Source organism: Pteropus alecto, unplaced genomic scaffold (genome assembly GCF_000325575.1).
Source record: "Pteropus alecto unplaced genomic scaffold, ASM32557v1 scaffold88, whole genome shotgun sequence".
Taxonomy (NCBI): Eukaryota; Metazoa; Chordata; class Mammalia; order Chiroptera; family Pteropodidae; genus Pteropus; species Pteropus alecto.
Window position 1 is genome coordinate 11,157,530 of NW_006494611.1, and position 11,071 is coordinate 11,168,600.

Sequence of the window (11,071 nt, forward strand, 5' to 3'; positions counted from 1 at the left end):
GCGCGGCCAGGACTACTATGGGTGGCAGACCCAGCCGCTGCACGGGCGCTCGTACTCCAAGCCGCCGCAGTGCCTCGACATCCCCGCCGACCTGCCGCTCTGCCACACGGTGGGCTACAAGCGCATGCGGCTGCCCAACCTGCTGGAGCACGAGAGCCTGGCCGAGGTGAAGCAGCAGGCGAGCAGCTGGCTGCCGCTGCTGGCCAAGCGCTGCCACTCGGACACGCAGGTCTTCCTCTGCTCGCTCTTCGCGCCCGTCTGCCTCGACCAGCCCATCTACCCGTGCCGCTCGCTGTGCGAGGCCGTGCGCGCCGGCTGCGCGCCGCTCATGGAGGCCTACGGCTTCCCCTGGCCCGAGATGCTGCACTGCCACAAGTTCCCCCTGGACAACGACCTCTGCATCGCTGTGCAGTTCGGGCACCTGCCCGCCACTGCGCCTCCAGGTAGCGCCGCCACCGCCGCCCCCGCGCCCTCCAATGGCCCTGGGTGCCCGCGAACTGGGTCCGGCTGGATGTTGCTCCCCCAACCCCTTAGCAGAGCTCTATGAGTCCCCCAGAGGTATCGCCCCCTGTACACACAAACAGCCCTCCCTCGCTCAGCCCTGAGCGCCCGGGGATTGTCTCCCACATTCTTCAGGGGTTCCCACCTCCCCGTGGACTGCCAGAATAGTGCCTCCCTGTAGCTCTACATATTCCCACTGGTTCTCCCTGTTCCCACTCCGTTCCTGAAAACTCTCCTGGCTTCCTTTGCAGCGCCTGCCTTCCCAAGCCGCTGGAGCCGCTGGGGTGGCCCCAATATTGTCCCCCCATCTTGGGGCGGCATCCACATAAATGCCCTACTGCCTCTCTCAGCCCAAGACTGTCCCGGAGTCGCTAAACAATGCCTTTTGCCTCCCCCACAACTCGAGGCACCACGGCAAGCATCCTCACCCGTGCTGGGACCTCGGGAGGGAAGGAGAGCTGAAGGGATATAATGAAAGACTGGGGGCTAAGTGCACTCCTGGGCTACGGTATCCATCCCCCCTGTTTTCTGTACCTGGGAACCCTAAATTCTCCCAGTCTCTTCCCCTATCCCACTGGCTAAGAGACCTTTGGGCGAAGCTCAGTACAAAAGAAAGAGCAGATCGGCAGGCCCTGCCCTTAGGGGAGTTGCTTAACTTTGAACCCCGGTTTCTCTATCTGTAAAATAGGAAGCAACCCCAAGTCCTGAAGTTCCTGAAACCTATCACATCCTATGTGCTGCCTCCCACCCCTCAAGTCCCATTTCCCCTAATTCTTCCCTGGTCTCAGCCTCCCCTTCACTGTGTGTCCCCCTCACCCTTCCCCCGATATCTGCTGAACTCCTTCTAGGCAGAGTAACCCCGGCCAGGCACCAGACAGGAGGATAAACCGTGGCACTGAACAGAAAAGCTTTGCCTAGGCAGTTAATAGGAGAGTCTAAGGAGCCTCCATGCTGGGACTTCACCTCTCTCCCTCTTTCTTATATGACTTGGTCCCCAAAATGCAACTGGACCCTAGCATGCCTCCCCACCAGGGCTAACGTCAGTACCCAGTCCTACACACCATACCCTCCCCTGAGAGTCTCAGTTGGGTTGGGGTCCTATGACTGGGAAATGCTGAGAAAAGGGAACCCCCCTCCCCGTACCCTCAGGGTGGAAATGGGATGAGGAAAGCAGGGGAGAGAGAGCCATCTCAAGCAGATAGCTCAGTCCCCAGCAGGGATCCCAGCTGGTTCCTGTTGTGGTTTCTCAGAGCCCGACCATTAACAACCTGCAAGACAGGGAAATGCCAGGCTCAGAATCCCACCCGGCCCCTGCCCTCACACTCCTGCCCTCTTTGAGCCCCTCTTTCTGCCATGTTGGGGTGTCTCTGTCTGGGGAGACAGAGACATAGGAGAGCAGAGGTCAGGTGCTGTGCGGTGACCTCAGGACCTGAAGCAGAAGCAGCCTGAGTTTGTCTGCCCGCTTGGAGACAGAGACATAGGAGAGCAGAGGTCAGGACCTGAAGCAGAAGCAGCCTGAGTTTGTCTGGCTAACAGACAAAACTCAGAATATTTCATACAAAAAGTACAAGTTTTTTGTCTTGCTTTGAAATAGCGTAAGATCTGGCTAGGCTAAGCTGCCCACTTTAGGGGAGGGGTGATGCTCCCCTACCACCGTCTCTGCCCTGCCAGCATCACTTGTCTATCCACCTGACTGGACCCCGTGTTCCTAGAAAGACCCCGCAAACACCCCCACCCCAGCACTAGCCTGGAGGTCACAAACCTTGAGTTCTAAGCTCAGATCTCACTAGCCTTGCATACTTGGGTAGCCACTCTGGGCCTCAGTTTCCTTTTCTTTAAACTAAGAATAATACCTACTTCCTAGGCTGAGGATTAAATGTAACAAAATTTAGAAGAAAATGCATGTCAAGGTTGCAGCTGCCAGGGTCGTGGGCAATCGTGCACGCACTACGGCGTCTCTTTTCATCCTCACAACTACTCAGGGAGCAGGTGGTGTTATCACTACCATCATCCCATTTTCTGATGAGGAAGTGGAGGCTTAGCAGGGGGTGGCGGCTTGCCAGTCAGAGGGCCTGCACTCTGAGTGGCTCTTTGGACTCTAACCCCCTCACCAGCCTCCCTTGACCCCACTCTTGCTTCTCTCGTCAGTGACCAAGATCTGCGCCCAGTGTGAGATGGAGCACAGCGCTGACGGCCTCATGGAGCAGATGTGCTCCAGTGACTTCGGTGAGTGTAGAGTCCATACGGCTACTGCCCTGAGGCCACCCCCAGCCCCTCCTTCTTGACACACACACATATGAATACACGTGCCCACATCCATCACTGTTTTTGCCTCATGGACCCCTTTTAGACTCTGATAATAACCACGAACCCTCTCCCCAGAGAAATGCACCTCTTTTTTAATATCATCTCAGGGGCTTCAGAAGCCCCTCAAGGCTATGGTCCATAAGCCTCAGAACCACCCCTGTCCAGGGCTCCTGCAGCTCTCCCTTGGCACTATCCATAGAGGGCCCTCAAGGGCTGGGTTCTCTTTGGAGGAAGCAGGCTTAACTCCAAGATAGATGGGGGCAGCTAGGGGTGGGGGGAGAGATAGGCTTCAGGATGGAAGTGCAGCCCCCTTGTCCCTGGACACGTCTGCCAAGTACCCAATGCACTCTGGCCAGGGGAGCTGTGGTCACCTGCCCCACAGCTTCATCCTGGAGCCTCCCCATTCCTGGGGCAGCTGAGCCAAGTCTCGTCAGGCTCTGGCTCCTGCATGGACCACACAGCCCAGTTTGTGATCTTTGCCAAGTCGGCTTCTGTTTTGTGCCTTAGCCTCCCTGTCTATAAAAGGGAGGGAGCAATGAAATCCTTACTTCGGCAGGTCTGTTATGTCAGTAGTCTGTTTGAAAAGAGAATACCACTGTTGCAAGGTGTGTGTGTGTCCAAGAGAGAAAAAGAGAGGAGGTAAGGGAAGAAAGAGAGAAGGAAAGAGATTTTATAACGATTTCCTTTCCTGGGGGACAAAGTTATTCTCTGGCTTCTCGCTGGCCGCTTACAGAGATAGGGGCCCAGAGGCCTAAAGAAAGGGGAGACTAGCTCAAGTGACTACCCCCAAGTTCAGTACTTTCTGTCCCCAACTATATATGCTCTCTGCAGTCACCTTGGAGTGCCCTGGACAGCCAGTCTCTGACCACTCTTGATCTTAAATTACATCTCCTCACTGCCCCCCACACACTCACACTCCCACCAACACCCACACTACACAGTTTCACACAGATTACAGTGGTGTGTTCGCACCAGCAAGAGCTGGTTGTGCGCAGTACTTCCCAACCTGGGCTCAGTGATGGGCCAGGTCATAGTGGGAGTATTTACCCCATGGAAACCACAAGCTACAGAGCAGACCCGTTCCCTCGAGCCGGCTGTCAAACATCAGCCCACCACAGCTCCAACCACACTCACACCATGTGTATGCACGCGCACACACACACACACACACACACACTCATGCCCACCCCAGGTACGTTCCACACCATACACATATGCACACGCACACACAGCCAGAAATCCCATTCAGAAGCATCCCCAGAGATCATGAAGTCCAGCCTCCCTCCATCACAAGGACCTCTCTCCACCAAACCCTGCCTCCAGTTGGTCGCCCCGCCCCCAATATTTCCCTCCCTGGAGAGCCCAACCCCCTGTTCCCCATCCCTGCACTTGGTCATGGAAAGACATGGGCTCTGGAGTCAGCTAGACCTCCATTCAATCCAGGCTCTAGAATTCAGGCAGCTCACAACCTCTTCAATACTCATTTCCCCCTACCCTTATCCTACCTCCAGGATGAAATGTGATAATGTCTGTGAAAGTCCAGCGCATGATAGGAGCTTCATAAATATTTAAATGTACATGTATAAACTTTACCTCCCCAAGCCCCAGGCTTGGGGCCTTGGGCACAAGCACCAGCTGTGGGGCCACCAGTGACTTGAGTAAACCTGACTATTCTCACACTGTCCTCTGTCCACCTCCCTGACATACAGTGGTCAAAATGCGCATCAAGGAGATCAAGATAGAGAATGGAGACCGGAAACTGATTGGAGCCCAGAAAAAGAAGAAGCTGCTCAAGCCAGGCCCCCTGAAGCGCAAGGACACCAAGAGGCTGGTGCTGCACATGAAGAACGGTGCAGGCTGCCCCTGCCCACAGCTGAACAGCCTGGCCGGCAGCTTTCTGGTCATGGGCCGCAAAGTGGACGGACAGCTGCTGCTCATGGCCGTCTACCGCTGGGACAAGAAGAATAAGGAGATGAAGTTCGCCGTCAAATTCATGTTCTCCTACCCCTGCTCCCTCTACTACCCCTTCTTCTACGGGGCCGCTGAGCCCCACTGAAGGGTACCCCTCCCTGTCCCACCAGCCAGCCGTGCCTTGACCTCTGTTCCCATCCTTGGGGCACACTGTCACCTCCTGCCCCCCTGGCCTTGCCCCCAGTCCCAGGCTGACCTGGCCCCTGTGGGAAAGTGGTTACCAGCACAAGCCCTAAGGGATGAGCATGGAGCCTGGGCTGCCTTCGACCAAGGGTTTCTGGGGTGGCTGGGGGCTTTCTTAGAAGCAAAGCTTTCTCATTTGGGGGGAAACCTCCAGGGCCTCAGAAAGTAGGCAGCAGCAGGAGAGGGCAAAGGAAGGATAGAGGGGCTCTGAACAGCCCAGGGAGCTTCTGGAGTGAGCTGTGGTGCCAGCTCCCCTCTGCGGGTGGCAATGCCTCACCTTGGAGATGGAAGTCTTGATATATTAGGCTTAGCTAGTTGGGGGACAGTTCTCTGTCCCCACTGCCCCTTCATGTGTCCTCTCATAGCCCCTAAAGGGTCTCAGTACCCTCCAGCCACACCTCCTGGCTATCCCTCTGCCCAGTTCCCCTCCCCCTAGACTGGACAGCAGCCCAGCCCAGACCCCCTCTTATAGGCTCACTTCTCGGGGTTCATTTCTCAGCCCCCTGCATGTCCTTTTACCCTGATGACGAGTAAATTATTGCTACTACTGCGAGGCCATAGGTACTAGATGGATGCAGGTAGGGGTTGTTTTTTTTAATTTTTTTTTTTTAAGTTTTTAATTAAATCAAAGTAAATAAGTTGGCTTTGACCAGGCGATTTCTTTGTCAGCCAGTTCCCCAGAGGTAGGGAGAGGGAGGTTCAGAAGTGACTTTTAGAGAGAAGCCCTCGTCGTAACCCACGGCCTGTCCACACAGACACACTCAGAATGCCTAAGAGCGATGCCCGTGTTAGTGTAAGACCCCCAGGAGCACACCGCAAGGGTCATCCTTCTCACCCCCACCACTAATGAGGGATGGAGATGGCCATCCTTTTGTCCTTGAGGAGGGACAGAGATGCCAGTTTCCCCAGCCTTTTCCCAGGGGCCTGCAGCGTCTCCCTGACGTGGACAAATCCTGCTCCGAGGAGCCCAGGAAGGCTGGGCCGTGGAACTACTGCAAAGAGCCAGAGGTGTAAAAGTGTCACTCCTGCCCTTCAGCACTCAGACGCCCCTGGGCACTGGCCCTGACCTGTAGAAGATGACAGTGCAGACCAGTGGTACTCGGCGTGGTCCCTGGACCAGAGCACCAGCATGACACAGAAGCTCAGGCCCCACCCAGACTGGCAGTGTCAGAATCTACATTTTAACACATAAACTGTCCAGTCATCTAAGGAGCTTCTACAAAACAGTGGACTCCACATGGAAGCAATAAATCCAAATCTCTGGGGGTATTTAGAAATCAGCATTCCTAGACGCCCTCTTGGGTGGCAGGCAGCCCTGGTTGAGAACCTCCGTCTAGATCATCTAAATAAGCCCACAGCTGAGGCAGGAGGAGGTTACCTCAGGCTGGAAAGGTGGTGGTCTTGCACACAGGGAAGGGACCAGCTGTAATGCCTGAGGAGGCTTCTTCAATGAGCTCAGAGCAGATGGAGGCTGATCCCTTGAGCTGGATGGGGCAGGGAGGGGATGAGCCTTGAAATGGAGCCAACAGGCTGCTGCCACTCAAATGTCCAGCATTTGGAAGGGGTGGTGACCAGAACGAGTCCCTGGGGAGTCTGTCAACAAATACTGAAGGATGGGTACATGTGCCTAGAACAGGAAGCTGTGGACACCCCCAGAGGGACTTTTCTCACCATCGAGGGTACAGCCAGCATGCCAAGTCCAGTCAAGCCCTGCTCCTCCTCCAAGACAATGGAGCCTCATTCCCTTGAGGTGAGAAAAACCTTGGCTCCTATGACTCTCAGAGGAGCATGTTGCCTCAGAAAATCGAAAAGGCCAGAGGGCCTGAATTCTGCCGTGGGGCCAGTGTGAGCTAACAGGTGGTCTGACAGCCTGCCCATAAATCACATCCCTGGGCTGTCAGGTGGCCTCGCCATAGGTCAGAAGCAGCAGAGGCCTGCTTGTTTCTCCTCACCTCTGAGGAAGCCACTGCTACCCACCCTCACCCAAAGCCTGCCCAACCCACCTGGCTCCCTGAATCCACCCCTTGTCTCCCAGCCTCCTACCCCGACCAAATATTTACGGACACTTCTATGGTCAACCAGGACCAGGGATTATTTTTCCACTGAACACACAGGACTGGGCCTCTTCTGGCTGGAGCACAATACTGACCTCTGTCAGGTGCTGGCAGCCAGCGAGAGGGAGCAGGCAGGGAGAGGCTCCCTTTACACAGCCCAGGAAAACGTCTCGCCCACCCCCAACAAAGGGGTCAGGCCCTGCTCTGTACACCAGCTCTGTCTTCAATATCTGCTGTCACGCCCTGAGCAGTCTCTCTTCCTTAGGACCAAGAAGAATCCTCCTAAAGACCAGGGAGGCCCTGCAAGGCCTGACCCCACCCTTCATTGCCTTCAGTCACAAAACACTCCCTCCTGGTTGGTCTGGAGACAGGCAGCTGGTGGCTGCCCAGCGAGCATCTGGGCTGTGTATCAGTGAAAGATGGCATCTGACTGCGTGGAACAGAAACCCCCAAAAACAGTGGGGTTTCCACACAAGAAGTCTGGAGGTGGGCAGGTAGGAGGTCCATGTCCCAGACTCATTCTCTCTTCCTGCTCTGCCAGGGGGTGCTTTTGTGTTTGTGGTTACAATACGGTGCCTCCTTCCCCCAACTTCTCAGCCACACTCCAGGCAGGCAGCAAGGCGGGGAAAGGCTAACGGCAAAAACAGCGCGTCAGCTGCGTCTGGCCCTTTTGATCAGGAAAACAGTAATTTCCCAACAAGTCACACCTGGTAGATTTCCACTTGTAGCTAACCAGCCAGAACTCAGTCACATGGCCACCCCTAGTTAAAAGGGAGCAGTCAAGTGTTTTAGCTGGGTACAAAATCAGAGCTCTGATAGAGAACAGGAAGGATTTGGGGTAGGCTGCTGAACACTGAGGATCCGCTAAGCAGAGGCAGTAAAGCCCAGTTCTGGGTTCCAATCCTGTGACTTAAGTGACCATAGGACACTGGGAACATGGTCCAGCTGTAAAATGGAGTGATAATGTCTACTTCACAAGGGAAATGAGTGTTAAGTGGGAAAACATATGAAAAGTTCCTGGAAACAATGCCCAGCATTTAGACGTTCGTTAAATGGTAATTAGTATTTTTATTAACCGAAGGCCTTGCCCTAGCACAGTGCCTACACATTATAGGTGCTCAGTAAATCCCTAATTGACTTGTTAATCAACTAAGAAACCACTACGGACAGGAAGGCAAGGAAAAGATAGGAACATCTTATGTAAAAGCCAGAATTGTTACTTTCAGAAGGGGCATGGAAACTACATTTGGGGTTTTACTTCAAAAAATACATCCCCAGGTGGTGTGTAAGCCAGTATAAGGGACAAGACATGTAATACCCATGTTCAATAAGTATCAAGACCATGCTGGGTGGCAGACACTATTCAGAGCAGTTTAACATTCTGATTTAAGCCTCCCAACAGCCCTTTGAGGGAAGTACTATTATTATCCCCATTTTAAGGATAAGGTGGCTGAGGCTCGGAGAGGTTAAGGAACTCGTTGAAGGTCACACAGCTGGTACATGGTAGTGGTGCTAAGATTTGACCCCATGCTCTTAATCGCAGGGGACAAAGCCGAGGACAGGCCGGGGGTTACAGGCAGCCAGGCTTCTGCCACCCTGCCTCACAGGAAGATTTCTGGGAGCCCTGCTCTGATCCCAGTGCAAGAGCCCGGACAGCAGCAGAAGAGCCAGCCTCAGACTGTGGCTTTTCTCCCAACTCCCAGAGCGGCCCACCTCGACACCCTACCCCACCCCCACTGCCTCAGCCCCATCAGCATTCAGCCTCTTGGGTCCCACAAAGGAAGCTCACATCCCACAACTGTTTAGCTGGCTATATTCCTGGCTAAAGTTCATTCCTTGGGAAATCCAACGTGGGGGGTGGTTGCTGCTGGAATGTGTGTGGCTGGGACCCAGTGTCCCAGCCCAGACAGGAGGCTCTGCTGGGGCCGTGAAGAGAGCAGGCAGCCAGGGGAATCCGGAGTCCCCAGCCCCCAGCTGTGCCACGGAATGGAATGTGCTGCTCTGGGTGTTGAAACAAACCCAGCCAAGGAGGGGGAGTGGGGTTGCTGAGAGCTGGCGGAGTTGGGGGCAGCTCCACAAGGCTGCCTCTGTTCCCCTGCAGGCTGAGCCCACTTCATCAGGGGTGGGGGTGGGCAGGCCCCTTCTGTTAGCTCAGTGGCTCAGACGCTCCTGGAGCTAGTGGGGGCAAGGCAGAACAGTGGGGAGGTTGATAGTATTGCTATGTTCTCCCAAAGTTTCTTTATGAGGCATCTATAGGTACCTGGGGCACAATTCGACTCACTAGCTATGTGACCTGGGGCAGGTTATTTAACCTCCTCAGGCCTCCACTTATGCATCAGTTAAGTGAGATGAACAGAACCTAGCTTTGGGGACTGTCATAAGATTTAAATGAAATAATAGGCTCAACCTATTGCTTGGCATAAGTGCTCAATAAATGTAGATATTATCATTATCTTAGGGCCACCAGATGTAGAATAGATGCTGGAGTCAGGGCCCCTCAAAAGGGGTGCCTCAAAGGTTCCGTGGAGACAAGAGAATAAAAATGAAGCTTCATTTGGCTTCAGTTCCGAAGGCAAGGTGATCAAGGACCACAAAGATCCTAGAAAGCGCAGCCAGTTCAAGGTCTGCCATGGCCACTGGAGGCTGCTCCCTACCACTACCAAACCACGAAAAGACAGGCAGAATCCTCAACCCAAGCCAGGCTGTGGGAGCTGGCAGGCCACCCCAGCTCTGCCCCAGCAGGCACCAGAGCTGTAGCTGAACCCGGCTACTGCCCCTTCCTCCTGGGTGCTTGAGAACTAGAAGGAATCTTTTAAACAGGCACCCAGCTCTGCAATGGACAATCCGTCTTCCAGGCCATCCCCATGTTCAATCCTCTTCACACCGTTCACCCCACCCAGCCAACTGTGAGGCACGATCCAATCTTGGTAAATCCCTCCGTGGTTTCATTTTTCCAATGGTACCTGCCCTTTGAAGTTGTCCATCCTCAGTCTGCTGTCACTGAGGCCCTCACATGCACCTCCAGGGGACAAGGAGGTAGCCCCCCAGCTTCCCTTCGATGGGGCTCCCAACCCCACATGATGGGAACCCTCTCACGTCCATTTCCCATGCCCCACAAGCTGCTTCACAGTCTGCATTTCACCAACATTAGGCATTGTTTTCATTTCCGAAAATAAAATACTGACTCTGCTTATTCCAACTACACTCTGGCCTCACTGAGATTCTTTCCTGAGTAACAATCTAAGATTGTTCTCTGTAATAAAAAAAAAAAATTTTTAATTGTAAAAAAATGCTGTTCTAAGCCATCCAGGGCAGAGTTGTTTGTTCTTTCCCTGAAGATAGCCAGGATGATGGTAATAAGCTAGCATTTACTGAGCGCTTACTATGTGCCAGGCACTACACTCCAACCTAACAAGGACTATCTCATTTAGTCTTCACAGCAGCCCTTTTAGGCCAATGTCACTATCATGCCCATTTCACAGATAAGGAAATCAGCACAGAAAGGCACAGGGACAATGACCCCGTGGCAACTCGCATGGCTACAGTTGATGGCAGAGCAGGGCCAAGCATGGAGCCAGCCTACGGAAAGAGCCTACCTCTACTGCCACCAGGACACTCCCTGGCTAATGCAGGCTGTAAGTCTCATTTCCATCTAACACAGTGGGGAACACGCATTGTCAAATGGATGCAATGTCACTTACGCAATGGGAGACTACGCTGGATGATCTCTGGGCAGCCTTCCAACTGATCTACTGTGACACACGCTCTCCATGAGAAGTGTGGGTGCAGCCTCAGCTGCCTCTTCCCTAGGCCTGTACTATCACTGCTGTCCCCTTTTGCTCAAGGCAGTATTTTCTCTTCCTCCATCTTCATTATTCCACCAGGCTGCTGAGGCTGCTTTAATAGTTTTTAAAGTGAACATACCGATCTGTAAAAACTGCCAAGACAGGGTCCCAGCTGCTTCCCTGCCTCTCAGATTCCCCTCTGCAGCTGTAGGACCTCTCCGGCCCTAGGGGAAGTTCCTGGGCTTTGCGGAATCCCACCTAGACCAGGCC

General features: G+C 53.9%; 1 protein-coding gene across 1 annotated transcript; it reads left to right on the forward strand.

Moving 5' to 3' along the window:
- Positions 1-4: 4 nt before the first annotated feature.
- SFRP5 (secreted frizzled related protein 5) lies at positions 5-5,600 on the forward strand (the record flags this gene model as incomplete). The annotated part of the gene is made up of 3 exons (XM_006925902.3): positions 5-443; positions 2,650-2,727; positions 4,518-5,600. Coding segments are annotated over 3 exons (864 nt in total), but the record flags the coding sequence as incomplete, so codon positions are not given.
- Between the last annotated feature and the right edge of the window lie 5,471 nt (positions 5,601-11,071).